Source organism: Parus major, chromosome Z (assembly GCF_001522545.3).
Source record: "Parus major isolate Abel chromosome Z, Parus_major1.1, whole genome shotgun sequence".
NCBI lineage: Eukaryota > Metazoa > Chordata > Aves > Passeriformes > Paridae > Parus > Parus major.
This window is the reverse complement of record NC_031799.1, coordinates 32,302,890-32,321,732: the sequence shown is the minus strand read 5'-3', so window position 1 is coordinate 32,321,732 and position 18,843 is coordinate 32,302,890. Positions and strand designations below refer to the sequence as shown.

The following is an 18,843-nucleotide window of genomic DNA, read 5'->3' as shown; positions in this document are numbered from 1 at the left end:
TTTTATACTTGAAGGCATGACAACTGGCCAAAAAGACTATGAGAAATATTTGGCAACAGGAATGTCTTTCCCAGAGAGGCAGAACCCTCTGGGGTGCAGGCTGGGGCTCTTTGGGGTGGCTCCAGAGGGCAGCTAGTGGCCAGCCATGCACATGGGCAGCCACAGGGGACAGCATTGTCTGGGCACATGGCTACAAGACAGCCCCAGAGCCTGGGAAGGGATTTGCCTCTCTCTGCTGTGTACATCAGATCACATCGTGAATATCACCCTGCATGCACAGAAGACATCCACAAGCTGACTGGAGATGAGAGGAGGCACCAAGGCAGTGGGGATGGAGCCTTTGCCCTGTGAGGAGAGGCTGAGAGGCATTCTGAAGTGATTTTTCTTCCATTCTTTATGCCAAGACTGATAAAAAGGATATAATAAAATAATAACTTGGCTATTATTTTTCAGTTTCTCATGGACATTTAAGCACACAAATAAGGAAAGCAAAGCACACAGAATGAAATGAAATGACCGTGCAGTGTCTGCAGATAATAGTGGGAATTTTCAGCAGTATATTGAAATGTGGATGTGATAAAATACAGCTGCAAGTACATTTTTTAACACAATTAAAATAGGTGTGTTAAGTCTCTGAAGATATTTTACTGTTATATAAATTTGTAATTTTAGCTAAAGTAGCAATTTAAATTAAAATGCAGCTGTGTTTCTGAAGTTCAAAAAAGCCTGTGATATGTACTAAGTTTAGCGGACCACCATTTCTGAAACAAGTGAACAGAACAAATATCTGCCCAACATTTTCCCTTTATAGTTTCTTTCCCTTCCTTGCTCCTTTTTAAGCAATTTCATTAAAGCTAATTAATTTTTAAACCTTGACAAGCAAGTGACTTTTTAATTACTTATTGAAAAATCACTTGCTATTACTGACAATATTACATCAAAGGTCTATCTTAGATATCAGGTTTCCAACAAATTCACCAGCTTAATATAAAGAAATAAAATAGTAAATATTTTGATAGTTTGTTTGTTTGTTGTTTTTTTGGGGGGGAGGGGGAAGGGGCAGAATCAAGCAATAAAAAGGTCATAGAACTGCTTCCAGAATCAATAATTTCTGTATTTTCTTCTCTGTATATTAAAACCAAAAGGAGAAAAAAAAATCATGCACACATATTACGAACTCTGTGAATTCCACTTAACTATATAGTTAAATACACTTAAATACTGCAATCATGTGATTTCTAAAAAAGAATATATTAGCCAATATCCCAATTAGGTGCATTTCTTTATATATTTAAAAATAATATATTTGATTGGTTTAGACTCATATATATAATGGAATCTGCAACCTATTTCTTCACAATTCCAGTTGAAATCATAGAGCATTGATGCAATGCATGCAGGAGTAATAGCACACCTTTCTTGCTATACAAAAATACAACTGATTTTTTTCCACAGGATGGGAAAGAAGGAAATAATCTCATTATGTAGAAAACTTGATCTAGAATTTTCAGCAAGTAATTGACTCTGAGTACACATTAAATCCATCTTTCGCTACCCATGAATTCGCAATAAAACTCTTGGCCCAGGTCCAAAACCAGAAGCTGCACAGTGGTAAAGGTATACAGCATCTGAAAACTTAAGTCAGTGCACAGAGAATGGTCAGCAGATCTGTTTGTGTGATACATGACAGCAGAGGGAAATCTCATCTCTGCACAAAAAAATAATTTTATTAGGGGTAGGTAGTACAGAGAAAAAGTTAACACTTTGAAGAATAATACCCCACCCTTCCTTTTTGTTCCAACCTCACTATCTTCTTATTCTAGTGCAGATCCATTCCTATATTCATCATAATCAGGAATTATAATTAATACCTATCACAGTACATTCATATTCAGAGCTCACATTAATCTAGCAGAAGAAGAGGGAAGAAACATTGCTATTGAAGGAGGTCAAGTAAGGATGATACAGAGTGAAAACCTAAATGGAACTGAAAAAAAACTTCCTATTCAAACAGTAATCTCTCTGTAGAATGATAAATTAACGACTATAATATATATATATCCAAATATATATTTATATATATATATATATATTATTATATATCCAAATACATATTTGGATAAGATGTGTTAAGAATAAAAGATTGTACCAGGTTAGGAAAAAAAAATTAATTCATTTATTTTGAAAGCACACTCTAATAAACAGCCTCTGTGTAGCACAAAAAATACCACACTGGATTATCATTTCAAGTTTGGATATTATATGTCCAACTTCCTGTAACAGATTTTTTTTTTTATCAGCCTGCTGTTCAGACTCTACAAACAATCTTGCTTCCCCAAAAGTCTGCAAAAAATCTGATATGATCAGACTGACAAATGTCTTGTTACAGTTCCAGTGGAGTACAGCCAGCCTATGTGGAGTCAGGTCTGCTAATCTGAAAGCTACAAGGAAGAGAAGACATGGAAACAGAAGAGCAAAAATGAAGCTGACTTGAATGTAAGCTTCAATAAGAATCTAGTAAGAAAATTATACAATATTAATCGAAAATGCCAACAAATTAAACACATTCATTATAATATAAAAATTGCTTGCAGTATGTAGAAATTTTTTATTGAAACAATGTTGTACTTATTGATATTACAATGGAGGACAAACAACTCAGGATTTATTCTGATTCTATAGTCATCCATTCTTAGGTATTCAAGTATTTAAATTTTTAAATCTAGATACTAGAAGCAGAATAAACATGACAATACAGTTCTGCAGCTAAGCACTTGATTCTGACCTGGGTTTATTCAGGCCTCCAAACCCAAACTTGTTGAGTTCTTTATATAAACATGGAAACACATCAGCTTTGTCTATAGATATGCTTGTTACAAAGCCATTTATAAAACTATATGTTCTTTAATATCATCACTGTAAGCTTTATGCAACCATGAGATAAGAATCACACATTATATCATCAATAAATAAATACTTAAGTAATTAAATAATAAAACAAATAAATTAAAAGAAAAGGAAAGGAGACCTAAAGAAAGAGAAACAATTTCTGGCACCGGCAATGAAAATGTTAGAGTCCAAGACTTCTATCAATGGTGTAAACTCTATAATCATCACTGCATTTTGCTGACTGTGTAATTTACTGCACAGTTCAGAGGCAGGAGTTTCCAAAACCTTTTGTCAGCATCCTAGACCAGAAGCATGGGCCACATGAGAGCTAGGAAATACACAAACATACAGAATTACTTTTAGGTCCAAAAACTAAATTTTAATCTCTGACACCAGACAGTGATTTTTCACTAGTATACTTTTTCTAGAGATAATACTCTTGCATAGTTTAGTGGGACCCAAAAAAGAAAGCAGCTTAAGCATTTCTAACATTCTCTAATCCCTTTGGTGTGTTAACTCTCTTAGACAGCTGCAGCACCCTAGGCTGGATTGTCCACCCATCATTCTCATGAGGCAGCCTGGGCCCTAGTGAATGAGCGCTGTCCTTACATTTATAGTGATGCTGAGAGGCATTAACCAGGAGTGGAGGACAGCAGGCAGTCTCTAGAACTGCAAAAGGCAGCATTTATCACAAACTCTGCCTGTATTCAGACAGCTAAGAAAGCTCTGTACATCTTGAAAGCAAGAGAAGCGCTCTTCAAAAGCCTGTGATCCTGAAGATATCTCGGGCCATAGAACATGAGACACTTTGTAAATAAAGCTGAAAAAATAAAGCTGAAAGAATAATCAGTAAATTGTTCCTCTAGTCTGCTTCAAAAAATTGATTAGTGAGCACTTGCTAAGTCTACATTACTTCAGACTGCTGAGACTTGTGTTGCAAACATGGCCTCAAGACGGAATACTCAGATGGCAAAGGGGTTCACATATACCCATACATGGCAAATATATTATGTATTCACAAAGAAAGAAAACTAGCAGAACATTAAAGATATACCAGCCCTAACACAGAATTATGGAAGCATGAGGAATGGTAAATCTGCAAATACCTAAAGCAATTAAATCACATATTTTTACTAGCATGACCAGTTTATATTTATAATGCAGAAAATTGAAAACCTTTGTGCAGCAGTAGAAAAAGGTGCTCTTAGTCAAGGATGTAGTCTAAATAAAACAAAAAAGAGTAGATTCCTAAAAATCATTTAAATGAGTCATTGTCATCTGTTAAAAGATTATGGCTCTTTACACTCATGTTTTACCTCTATAGAAAATTCAAGGTGAAATTCATGATCTCATTCCTCTCGGAAGAGGAAGTTTGGAATATCTTAGGTCAGTATCTTTTCTTTCTTGCTAGAGACCTTTTGTATTACTCTTTCATCTACCTTCACCTGTTGTTTTCAATTAACAAATTCTGTAGAACCTACCATATAAATTTGGACAATTACATAAAAAGAGGAGCTGCTCATTTTGATGAAGCAACTTTTTATGACAGTGACATTGGGTGTTTGCTTTGAAAAGCTACACTTATACAAATTTTGATTGTAATAACAATTCTAATTTTCCTCTTGAACTATTTGCACTGTTTCAAAATAAACATGTTTCTATTAATTTTCTATTAACTTTTAATATGTTTCTATTAAAATGCACAGATGTGAGATTTCCACACATAGAGAGCATCCACATATTGTACTAGTGCAAAAAAAAGCTACTAGCTTTTTGAATTATGATTGCATAGAGTGGAAACAGTACAATGAAAAAGAGCTTCAAGAACTTCAGTGAGACAAACAGAAAAGCCACTTATTCTGATAGATTATAGGAAAATTTTCAGTTGTGGAAGAGACTTATATGGAACAGATATGCATAAATTTAACTCTGTTAATTACTGTGGTAGACCAAACAGTATTCTATATCATTATGCAAACAATGGCTTGAAAATGACAGTTTTTCATCTTCCTAATGTGGGCAAGGTTTATAACTCTGTCTTTCTAAAAATGGCTTCCTTTTCTCCAGTCTCAACACCAGCACTTCAGCCATGGGACGGCTTTGGCAGCTGTGGGACATGGACTCAAAGCTTTGGAATGTAATTTTTATAAATTTTTTTTTTTTTTTAATGAGTGCTGATGCATTGATTGGCTTTCTAAAAGAAAAACATAGGAACAGTTAGGGATCCAAGAACTCAATGGTCATGTTCCTATTTTTAAATGGATGTAAATATCATTACCAAGAGGCATTCAGAAAGATGGACAGGAGTGTATTCAGATGTTTTGGTTTGAGTACTTGTAGACCTTTAGATAAGTGGCAAATACTAGTGATCCATCCTAACTTTTGTCTCGGATGATCTACAGGTCTCTGAACATGACTCATACTTTCACTTTCACAAGCAGGTGAACACTTGAGAGAAAAATTTTTATCTTAAGGCAATTTTGTCTGGAGGAAAAAGTAGCCATTATTAAGAGTATAAAGTGAGAAACATCCCAAAACACTTGTAATTTAGATCTATCTGAGGTGATTATTTTCCAGAGAAAATAAGACATAATCTTCAATAATCTTAAACAATTCCTGGTCTCTAGAAGCAAGAAAAAAACCAGACAGCTCTGCTTTATACTCCAAAATACTTAGGTCAATATTATAGTTTTTCCAGGAAAAAATAATTATTTTCAAGTAATTGGATCAGCAGCAGCATATATGGGACTGTGATAACTTTCAGCAGAGATCTTTTACCTACAAAAAGCAAATACAAGTTAATGCTAGTCAGAGGAGAGCTCCTATCACCCAAGGATTTTTCTTTATCTGTCATGTCAGCAGCTGCAGGGGACAGTGCCTGTAATCCCTGTGGTCTGGTGATTTCCCATCCATGAGGAGTACAAATCTGGGTTCTTCAGCATCATTTTATAACCATTTAGAGATATGTGATTTTTAGCTGAGAAGCTTGGAAATTCCTTAATCAAAAGGCTGAAGATCTTCTACAGTTGCATATGATATATTTAGAGTACAATATACTATTACAGATAATTCAGAATACAAAGGAAGAAAAAGTATGGCTTAAAAACAGAATAAATAAAATGTGCAGAATATTTATATTCTGAAAATTAACCCATCCATCTAAAACGCACAAGCAATTAATTCTAAATATAAGAATCAACTGGGAAAAAAGTTTTACACATCTCAGTTTTCTTCATGCTTTACAGGGCTTGCTTTTCTTCTTACTTAATAATGATGTAGAGAATTTATAGTAAATAACTTTATCTCAAAATCAGACCTCAGCACAAAAAACTTTAGATTTAATCTGAGGTTTTAAACAATTGTTCAGTAAAACATACTTTTCATAGAGCTACCTCAGAATTCCTGAGTACCCAAAAGTATCATCCCTGACTTGCACGAACATATAACTAGGAACTTCCCCAAAAACATAGGAGTATAATCCTTGAGACATTCTTTAAACTAGGAATTTCCTGAACCTTAAGTTTTTTGTCTAAATCCATTATATTTTAAATTATTTTCCCTAGGTTCTTAAGTTATTTTCAATATTTTTTCCCAGAAGCAGGAAAACACCATAATTTAGCAATTGTGAAATATACTTCAATGGCTTCCTTTGAATAATTTTGTTAGTGTAATCTCAGCTACTGACTTTGAACAAGACAGTAAATGATAAAAATATAAACCCTCCTCTGGCTTCTAGTAATTTTCTCCCTGACAAAAATGATGATGGAGCAACACCAATAAGCTTAGGGTTTAGTGCTTATATTGAAAGGGAAAGCAAGAAAATATGGCTATGTTTTCTCCAAGGCTGGAAATACAATTGAAAGATGAGGTAAATATTTCTGGGAGTCATTTCAATGACCAAGGTAAAGCCTCTACACAGGAAACCCACATTTCATTGGACTGAATATCACAATCCGAGATATTTTGGCTAACCTGTACTTTTTAACACGACCTTGCAAACAATTGCTTAAAACTGACTTACAAGCGGGTATTTTATTTCCTCATGAAGCATCTTTAGCTTAGTAATTGTTTACTAGAAAAGAGATCTTTTGATCTCTCCAACTTTTGCTGAGAATTGCAAGGCATTACTATAGTATCATTGCCAACAGGTTTTAATGCATAGAGCCAGAAAGCTATATAAAGCTATATAAATCTGCTGGCTGACTGTGGCCATTCTGTCATACTATTCAAGACTTATCTGGTGCTTCTGTAAGTACATATCTTTGCCCAAACAGCTGTGGAGTTTATTACTTAATTGTATTACTTGTCAACAGCAGAAGTGAATCCATCACTTTTGATGCTCTCAGCAATGCACAAAAATAGTGGCAACATGGTCTTTTTTAGAGGAGTGAAGATGCATACTTGAGAAAATATCTTAAAATTATAGATCACCTGCCTGAAATTTCTCAGAAAGCATCAAGTCAGTTCATGTCTTCATCAAGGGAAAATACAAAGTTTAAAGTCTTTTTAAATTATAATTAAGACACTAGTTGTCCAGCATTTACTGTAGCTCTGTGTGCACACCAGTTTTGAAACTATGCAAATAGAAGGACTCTACCTAATGTAAGTCACAGAACCTCTAAAAAGAACCAGAGTGGAAAATTTATTGGGGAACTATTATAAAAGAGGCTGTTTGTGTTTAATTTCTTAGAAAAACCGTTTTACATTGTTTTTCTCATTAGATACACCATTAACTCACTTGAAATTACAGGAAATAAAGGGAATTTTTGATCCCAAAATAAAGTTTGTTCTTTCTTTTCTAGAAAATTATATTCTATATCTGCGTCTATAACAATTTTTGTATCATTCCAGTTAAGTCCCTTGTACCATTTTGTTGGATATCTTAAAAATCAAGTACTTTAATTTGTAGATGCCTTCCCTGTTGTCTTTAGTTTGATACAGAAAAATGCTGAGAGTTAGGATTGAATTTGAAGTCAATAGTTCCCCTCTCAACTTAGTGCTGTGTCATGTGAGGTAAACTGAAAAAAATGGATCCTTGGGTCTCAAAGCACTCAAGAAAAGTAGGTGTTTTTGACCTTAATGTCTACCTATGAACCTACATCCATAAAATAGGAACAAAATCCTATATATGGTACAGAGGTTTTTGAAAAACCAAATCACTAGTATTTATGGAGTAGAAATTTGGAGTAAGTGCTAAAGAAAATCCCTAGTTGAAACTAGCGTCTGTCTTTGAAATAGACTACCTAGCTTACTATGAATTAGTCTCATATATTTAAAACATTTTAGGCAAAATACCAAAAAGTTATTTCAAGTTCTTCCATACTACCTTTTGCCTACCAAATCAGTCATGCAGAGAAAAAGTTACGTGCTTCAGTAGTAGAATATGGTAAAGAAGGTTGGTAAAGTTCTGAAAGTCATATGTAAACATAGATTGCAAAGTCGTATTTTCTGGGCACTCTTCAGTGTGCATCTGTTCACAAGCACTCAGAACTGCACAGAAAGAAGATCACAGGAATATCACAGGAATTGTGAAAGTAATTAACGAAAAAAGAACACTGCCTTGAAGTGAAATCTATGAATATTTTTCAGAGTACTTTCTGCTTGTGTGAACATGAAACACTTATAAACATGCATACAATCAGCACAACGCAGAAAAATAGCATATCACAAGTCACAAGTATTGGTACCAGTACTGACATAATTGTAATAAAGTGCCATTTTCTTCTCTGGACCACAGAAAATACATGTTTTTAAAGAGGAACAATTACAGGCAACAATTACAATTACAGTACAAGCAATTCAATTCAAGCAGCAAAGCAGTCACTTGATAAAATCCTGAACTGCTGTAAAATGACCTGAAATGGTAGAATAAAGTGTTGATTTTGACTGATCTGAAATTTCTTTTAGCAGTAAGAAAGCACAAAGAGGAATTTGTCTGAGAGCAGATGGGTTACAAAAATAAAGTGGATTGTTTAATACCTTCACTACTTTGGATAACTGGTTTCATTGACCTGAGCAGTAAGACTTATCGAAAGACAATCCACCCCGTTCTTCTGAAGCCCTAGATCTACACACTCCCACCAATAATAATTAGATAATATTAATCTTCATGCACAAATAAAGATAAGATAAGATAAGATAAGAAAGGTGAGATTTGATTTAAAAAGGGCTAAGCATGGCTATGCCATCACAAATTTCTAGAATCATCATCCTACAGAGTAAATAAATACTTAGTCCTATAAAGTATTTAATCCCTAAATACATCACCAATTCTTGGTTATATCAGATGCTAATGTGCCACTGCTTCTGCTAAACCTGGATCCTGGATCCATCCACTGACACCCTCCCCTCAGATACTCATATGTATTAATGAGGTCCCCTCTTCACTGTCTCTTCTTAAGACTGAACAGGCTCAGCTCCCTCAGCCTTTCCTTGTAAGACAGATGGTCTACTACCTTAATCATCTTGATAGGGAAAATTTGCTGAGCTTAAAATCAGCTGGCTTGTTTCTTTTCATATTAAAGCCTGATTAAGCATGACTCCCAAGTTATTTACTTTGACATTCTTTTCTTCAAAAATATCAGTTGCTAGACAACATGGAATCCTGCAGACCTGAAATAAATATACTGCCAAGCATAAACAGAAGAGAGTGAAAATATCTTTTTCACGAAACTGTTTTCCCTGTTTATTAAATTTCTTGGTACATTCAATGAAATGATTCCTTTCAAAGAGTTATATATATTTTTTTACATAACCTATAAATTTATCTTTACTCATTCATATTTAATAAAAAATAATCTCCCTTTGCATATACAAAGCAAACAATGGTAACAATTTAGACTGTCAAAATTCTGAGTAAGAAAAATTACCATTAGATAGCAAAAGACCAATCTGTGTGTCTTTCGAAAAAGTTTGTCTTTTAATAATGAAAACTCATATGCATTGATAGCCATGAACCCTCTCTACGAACAAGCCTTTATTACATGGAATTTAAAATATTTTTAGGGTAACATTTTTATGTTAAAAAAATCTAATTTAATTACTTTTTATAGATTAATGAAGCAGAATGAAAGCTCTATTACAAAAATCTGTATTCCTGCAAAACTTTCTTATAAAATATTATGGAATAATAGAAGATTCCTACCGGGTCTTCTGTTTTGTGGTTATTCAGCAAATCAGATAGGAAATCATCATGAAGACTTTCTCTCCGAATCAATGTAAATTCACGTAGGAAAACTGCTCCTTGATTTTGGTCTCCAAAAACCTAGAAGGAAAACATGATATTAGGAAATGCAAAATTTTAATTCTGTCATAGACATGACCCTAACATCCAGACAAATAGATTAAAATTAGAATGGAAAGATTGGAAAATGGAAGATTAAAAGGCCAGTTAAGGGTCCTGTGTCATCCACTTGTCTAACCAGATAGCATTTCCATTAATGAGAACACAGAAATACATTTAAAAAATATCAGTACATTTATAAATAATTTCCATTTACATGAAATTCTGTTGTGGAAGAAGTTTCGTTTTGTATCTATGGTTTATAGACAGTTAACATTTAGAAACTCTTTTGCGAAATGAGTTAATATTTAAATTGTATTTTTACTTTTTGACACAGATTATGTTTGTCCAGCATTTTGTCTGCTCTATCATAAGAAGACAGAGCTTAAAACTTTGAAGGGACAGAAAAAAACTATTTATAAGTACTTTGGCTTGCAAACGCCAATATGCACATGCATTGAAAATCATTTAAACTAACTTTACATCTATTGTTTTTAGGAATATATACGTATAAGCTACCTGAAAAACAGGTTGCTTCATCAGTAGTTGACTAACCAATTACTATCAAAATGTCCTAGGTACAATTAAGATATTTTTATAGATTTTATAAATAAATAATGAAAATAAATCCACATTCTTCAAGTTCTCACATCCATTTTTTCTTTGATTGCTCAAGCCATAGAACTTCCTTAGGTATAATATAAATTTCAAGTTTTGGAAACCAGTGAAATATTAGGGAGGGTTTTGGAACATATCAGAATATTACGGTTTCATTAGACTGACTCCAAAGAATTCCACTACAGGTGAAATACCCATAAAGATTTTTAACAACCAGGAATAGGAACTTTATTATCTCTGGAAATCTAGTAGATTTTTCAGTTACCAGCACTTCACAGCTTATTTGGTGGACCATTCAGTTTGAGAGAACGGTATGTTGTATCAAAATGACTAAGTAAGAATATTTTATTATTTGACAACAGTGACCAAAGCACGTGTAAATTATGAAAACGCAGCTACCATAAATAATTTATTTATATGAGATTCTGACTTACGTTCCAGAAAAATAAAAAGTATATGTTTATGTCACCCATCTCAGAGGTGGATACTATAAAGGATACTATAACATACATAATGAGGAACAGAGGATATCCTATTTCCTCATTAAGGTAAGCACAGTACTTAGAAATGGACCATTTTTATTCACAAGAGCTGCAATTACTACCTTTTACTAAGAAGAAAGTCCATGGTCTGCTGCTTTTATTATGACTACTTCTTATATTCATCCTTCTGTATAGCCAGTTGCCATAGTTAAGCTGTCTCTGCTTACCCTAGTTGAGAACCTCAAACGGCCTGTGAGTATATATGACATTGTAGTGTCCAGTGGGAGAATGAAGCCCAGATTTGCCTTCCATTCCCTATAAGTGACATGGTATTGCTTTTTTGGAGGAGGCAATCCTCCCTGCCAGCTAGAAACTGAGATCAGAGTTTCTGTAAAGCTAGGTCAAGTATAATGGGCATCAAAGATGCATCTATTAAAGATCATCCATTAAAGATGAATGTCAGTTCACTCAATTCAAATTGGAATAATGTCCTATAAGACTGTTTTCCATCTTTCAAATTTCCCTTGAAGTCTTGGCTACACATATATGACCATTTCATTCTCTCAGGAAACCCATTTTCATCATAACATATTTCTCATCTATCTTAATTCAGTTTATGATCAGACAAGCTTAGAAACTATCTCCAAAAATACCCCAAAGTAGCCTTTCTTAAAGAGTGAGCAAATCATACAAAGAAATTGTGGTCTGGCAGAAATCTGACCTTTACCTGCAGCAGCCATAAGCATCAATATGTGACTTTTCAAGAATTTGCAAATAACACTGTAAATGAGGTTTCACTGGTGCACAAAAAAAAGGCATATCATTGAAGTTTCTCAGCATGAGGAAGATATCTAGTATTCATTTGTTCAACTAAATTTGCAAAGGAACCTTTTATGAAATTGATGTGAGATAAAATTCCAGCAAATACCTAAGCAACAATGTTCTTTATCACTTTTCGGTTTCTATCTCAAATCAATACAAAACAACAATAACTCTCTTAAACAATACAAAATTGTTCTATTAGATCCAGTGGTGTGAGTCCATATGGCATAAATCTTTGAGGAAGCAGGCTGACATATACACAATAAGAAAATAAAAGACCCAACTGAAAACAGCAGATGAAAGAATGTATCCCAGCCATCACAGTCTAAGCTTTTTTGCACTTTATTACTGTCTCACTGTGGAACTAGCTCCATTAATTTTGCTGTGAGCAGCAATAAAATAAACTACTAATAATTATTGTTATCAAGGTGTAATAGTAATATTTTTCTAAATTCACAAGGCCCAAGTCTAACAAGACAGGCTTGGAATCTGATGCAAATGATCATAGTACCTTTGATATCACTTTTCTCAGCACAGATGAGGAGTTTCAAAGTACCTCACTCACAAAGCAGAAATATTGAATGTGGCCTCAAATATTTACAATTAACCATTTAGGCACATTCCATGAGTAGTTTCAAGGTGACAGTTGCTCTGTTGAAGCTTTTTGTATTTTGTATTTTCAAAGTCTAAAACACACAGAAATTTATGACTAACATCAAAACTAGAGGCAAAAAGATGTACCTGTTTATTAAAAATACTTCCTCTGATAAAATTGTTTTAAAACTCATATTCCTTTTGTTTTATTTTTTACCAAGGGGCCTACAGTTTTGATAAGGAGAAGAGGATTACTTTGCCAACTATCACTATGAATATCTTGATTTTCTTGACAGAAACTAACTAAAATAGAAAACATGACAGAAATTTAAGGTACTAAAGGAAAGAAATAGAAAAGGTAGCAGTGACATTTATAGTGAGGGATGAGGAATGCAGGCTTTTAACAAGCCAAGTTATTGTACATTGCCTTTTTTTTGGCTAAACTGCACTTCAAACACCATAACAATTTGTACATGTATTTCAACTCTGAGTTACTCTACATAAAACCTAACAACATTCCACTTTACTGCCCAAACTTCCAAGAGAAAGAGTGCCACACTTTTATATAGGTGACAAGAGCTTTACTGCATTCTTCAGCCCTGACAATCATGCAAGAAGGAAAGGCATCCCAGAAGACTCAAAGGTATGTATAAGCAGCTGCTAGCTGTCAAACAAACTTGATTCCTATCACTGTTGCCTTAAGAAATGGTTTAACAAAATCTCACAGGGAATTCTGAAATAAGAAATTATTACCATTGTCTTTAATCTGCTCCACTTTTGTGCCGCAATGTTAATCCAAATTTACATTTTCTTTATTCTCCAAAATGAAATTAGAAGAGGTATAGGTAGAGGGTACAAGTCCAATATCAGGACCCAAATTCAGAAACAATTATAGTCTGGCTTCAAATCTAAATTCTGAAACCAGTTCGTCTTTAGCAAAGTCCATGTAAGAATTTAAAATATGCAGAAACATTACTGACAGATTCTGCCACTGTTAATCATTTTGAACACTTTTCATTCCTCCATGGAGACCCAGAAAACTATGCACAATTTAAAATCTATTCTTCATATCACCTTCTGGGAATTTCTTCATATGAGCACACTATTTTTTTAAGAGAAATATATATCCTAATATATCCTAAAGGACATACTACCCTATTTAATAAAACACATAATTCTCCAACTGCTATTTTTCCTTATTATATGTTTCAGAAATGTTCAAAATTTTCCAAATGAATTTTCTAAGTCCCCATAGGGAAATATGCAGATTCAGGGGAACCGAGAGACTATGTCAGCGCATTTATAAAAGGGTTAAAAATTTTAGGTCTTTGCTATCGTGCAGTCAACTCTTGCTTTAAACCAAAGACTGGAAGAATCCATGTGAGAGAAAAAGTAGAATCCAAAGTAAAAATCTGATATTTAGACAGAGGTAGCAACAGCTTTAGCTGTTTTTTCTTTCTCTTTCATCATTTCTGTCTCATAGATTGGACCCTAGAGCTGTGAAGATGAGTGTTCTCCCCATGGAAAATCCCTTCCACAAAATTTAATTTTCTTTGTATTAGTTCAAGAAAATGGTTTTATTGCCAAAACAACAAGGACAACACAATAAAGTTTTTATTTTTCTTTTATTTTTATGAGGTTAGACAAGATGGTATGTTTCATTTCTAGGCCACTGTAATAAAGCTAAAGAAAACCGTTGGCCTCCTTGATAAATCATCCACATGTGATGGCATTAAGCTCCCAGTGCTTAATGTCCTGTGACATTCCCAGTGCATCTGTGACAAATGTCACGTCATGTGAGTGTAGTTAGTCTTCATATGAGTCTCTCCATTACAGGTATGCTGGACAGTCACTCTCTGATACTGGTATGCTAGAGTGGTGTCACTATACAGAAAATATTTATTACTATGTAATATGTGAGTTATGGAAGGAAGAATAAAACTCAGGAGATTGTACACACAATTCTCATGCAGTCACAGTGAATAGAGAGGGCAGAAGAAAGTAGTCAGATTCTCAGCAGATGAGCTGTGGTCAGTCCTTCACTTTCAATTCTTTATTACCCTTGGCAAAGATTCAGCACTTCCGCTGAAGGTAGAAGAGACAGTCCCACACCTAAGCTAACTGCTGTCAGCATATTTCTTTGTCTTTCCTATAAGTGATGTTTAAAGGGAAGTTCTCTTTGTTCATGTAAATTTTTATTTTTTTTAAGGTAACCTTTAGAGGTTAGTTTCACAGCTTTTCTATTCATGGACAGATAATATCTCACTCTTGCCTTACAACTCTTAGATTTCATGGCTTTGATTCTCAGCTTGCTAACTGTCTTTCAAATGGAAGAAATGGTTGTCTAGATTTATGAACTAAATCAATTCTAAGCCAACATTTTTAACTACCGCAGTATCTTCTTCTGATAACTCAAAATAGGATTGCATGTCCTGGACAGGAAAAGAGAAAGAAAGATACAAAAATCTTTAACTCCATGGAAAACAAATTTTTTCTGAGATCTGATTATCAAGAATATTGCTTTCTGATTCCAGTCTTTTCAAACAGTGATAAAATTATCGTTTCTGCATTAATAGCCAGTATGTTAGGAAGCTGGCTATTATTTTTGTGGGTTTGTAGGTTTAAAGAGAGAAAGATGTTCTTGTTTGGCTTCTCAAAAGGCACATAGTGCCTTGTAAAATACAAGCCAAAATACCAATATAATTCCCAAGGGAATTTTTTATTCAAAGGGGAAATGTTCCCACCAGAAATCTTTTTGCTAGTCTCGAAATATATTTAATCTTTTTTTCTTTCCTCCTTGCCTTTCCACAGAGACTGAATTAATAATTATTATCTTAATGGAAATATCCTGACTTCTTTTAAAGCTCTGTGAAGGGAATGTGGGTTTATTTGCTAATTATTTTCAGTTCTTAAACAACCACAAAAGCAGAGTCTGGTTAATGTTTTCATTGAAGGTATTATTTAAGCTCTATTTCAGTCTCTCATTATAAATGAACAAAAGAAACAAAAAGTAATTTGCCCACAAGAATTACAGCTTGAAGTGTCCTCAGAAAAAACCACTAGCTACTAACATCTTCAACAGACATTAGCAATGATGAGGATAAATTTGTAAAGCATGCACACGCCTACACTTGACCCACAGTGTACCAACAAGAGAGAAAGCCAATAAGGCCCCACTAAATAGAGATGCAAAAATGCAGAATGCACAAAAACACAGGAATTATCCTGCTGCCAAGCAACCATAGCCAAAAAAAAAAAAAAAGGTAAAGTGGAGAAAGAACAAGAAAAAAAAGAAAAAAAAAAAAAAAAAGCAGACAGTGGGGATAAAAAAAGGTGACACCCAATAGAAACAAAAACTCCAAAGCTATAGAATTCCTTTAAAATCCTGCTGATTAGAACCTTCTTTCTGGCTGTAGTTAGCACAAAATGCATTAAGGTTAAAAAGCTTCATGACAACAACTGAAATTATACTTCAGAATATTACCTAGTTTCTAATTTAATGGATAAATAGGAAATATTTAGACGGGCATGGCTTCTTATCATCATGAAAGCTATTTTTAAAAAAAACATACAAATTTCTACTGCAATTTGAGTAAGATTGTGTCCAAGGTTTAAATAGATTTGCTTTCCAAAACAAGCCAAATAAATACTGTTATTCAAAATACTTGAAAACAAACACAGAAATTTCTATGATACCAAATTAAACATAACCAAAATATGAGATCTGAAGAATTAATTTTCTGCTGTTTCTTTCATTGCCTAAATTGGTTGACCATGAACAGGTACAGAATGGTTAACTCAACTGTCATTATTTCAAAGCTGCATCTGTTTTAAATGGCCAGAATTAGTATGTGCCATGCAAGAATATGGAGCAAGTAATAGCTTTAGAAATCATTCTACAAGCCTCACTATGTAAATTTATCAATGCGCCTTGTCACTGATCTGCAGTATTTTCCTAAGGGCCAGAATAGACCACATACTATGTCAAATTGCATGAACAAATAATCATCTGAGATTAGCAAGATCAGTCATTCCCAAATGCCATTTAATCAGCAGTAAAAAATTTCAAATTATTATTGGCATGAAAGTAAGCATAAAATAAGACTTAATATTGTTTTGCAACATATAGCACAATTAACTGTACTTAATTTATCACAATTTAAGTACAGTTTACAACTTAAGCTGTACTTAAATTATTACAATTTATTTATCTTCTTTTTGAGCATACTAGAAAAAAGGATAGTAATGCAACTTTCCCAAAGCGGAAAATAAGAAATGACAAATATGAATTCAGAAAAATAATGGAATTTATAATTTAATTTAATCCAGAGACTAAATAATTTAAAGAAGTCATTATTTTTCTTCCTCTTTGAATCCCATTGCTCTGAAGGTTTTTTTTATTTCATCTATGGGATCCCCCTTGCTTCCTTGAATTTTCTGGTATGGAAAAAGGTGGCAAGGTCTTCAGAATCACTTCATCAAACTTCCTGGGAGTTCTAAGCATTGAATATTTTCCTTATGAAAATAAAACTTCACAATTATAATCTTCACATTTTCTTCAGAACCTGAATTTTGGTCTTTTGTGACACAGGACTGATAAGCATCACTTTTAAACAAAGGTATTGAATACTCATTTGGCTTCTTCTACTCAATGTTAAATGTTTTTATGTTAGAGAATAAGGACCTCTGTACAAATCCACTTAGTCAACATCAAGGACATTGTCTCAAATCCTACTGACATCTAGTAAGTAGTTCAACTACTTGCAGTGGAAGATCCTGAATATTTATTTTTTTTAACCAATCATATTATTTCAAAATAAGGAAAGTAAAGTAAATCTTCATGTAGGATTACTTATGAAAACAATAGTTTATTACTGTCTTGTCATACAGTCATGCCTCTGACCACCTCTGCTTTATTAGGAACTAGAATTTCAGGAGTGATCAGATTGCTAATGGTTATTACCCACATAGTATTTTCTGCTGATCAAATCTTACAGTATTTACAGCAATCTAGTTACTTCAAATAGCTAATACAGTAGCAGAAAACAGTAGTAATGCTATCTTTATGAGTTGTTGTTCAATTAAGTAGGTTTCAGTGACTTTTTCACAACAAAGCACTGCATACTCCATTTATTCAAGATGAGTATGCATTTTCTTGGCTGGGTTGCCAAACTACCATTGTTTCCATCAATATAATGACTAGTTTTGTTTGTACTTCATCACCAGATTCATAAGTTTTTGTGACAGCTTGCAAAATACTGAAGTAGAAGCCATGATTTTCTTATGTCTGTGAAATATTAAGTCATCCAGTAGTAAGATTATGAGAAAAAGTAGCTCCATGGCATGAGATTTTTCGTATGTCTTTACACTGTGAGTGTCATTTTTATAAAAGACTTGATTTATAGATTCTAAGGAATCTTTTTCTTCAAATTGTATTTTAGTTTAGAAATACTCTCCATGAAATTTGTGATTCTTGTAGATGCATATTTACATTCTGTGCCAGTTTGTAGTAGAATATCTGATACAACTAAAAGTATAAAATGCATGGCATTTCTTCCTATTCAGAAGACTGAATGCAGGCCCTTGTAAGGAGAGAAGGAAAGATTCTCTCTCTCAGATCTCCAATAGAGTGTACTCAGCCACATTATACTCAAAGAAAGGAAAATGAGGTGCTTTTTCAACACATGAAACATGTTTACCATGACAAAAAGAGCAAAAATATCTTTGAATGTATCATGCTTTACACCACCTGATTTAATCACACAATAGCATCATGATTCTGGAAGACAGTTGTGTTCTTTAAGACACAGGGTAAGAATATTTTTGCTAACAAAAATTTAAATTGTTTAAAATTAAATTTTAAGCCTGTTGATACAATGCATCACATGCTCTGATACCTTCAGTAGCAAAGTAAACACTGAGCTGAACTTTATTTTTAGAGTTTCACGTCTCAGGAATAGAAACAGAACTGTGTTTTCTGGCTCCCACAAGACAGTTTTCTACATCTTTTTCATAGTCTTCAAGTCTAAGGAGCAAACAATTATGGGCATTTTCTGTGTCTCCACAGGAGTACCTCCTGTGATGATTGCAGTCACAGGCACTTCTTGATGAAGGACATTAAATTTCATGTAAATAATTTCTGAGATAAGAAGTTAC

The 18,843-nt window shown here is 33.7% G+C and overlaps 1 protein-coding gene across 1 annotated transcript in view; it reads right to left on the bottom strand.

Moving 5' to 3' along the window:
- The window catches only part of ADAMTSL1 (ADAMTS like 1), a 387,761-nt gene that overhangs the window by 294,088 nt on the left and 74,830 nt on the right, over positions 1–18,843 (bottom strand). Inside the window, exon 2 of the mRNA XM_015614942.3 lies at positions 10,034–10,153. Coding sequence (XP_015470428.1) covers positions 10,034–10,153 — 120 coding nt within the window. The remainder of the gene's footprint in view (positions 1–10,033; positions 10,154–18,843) is intronic.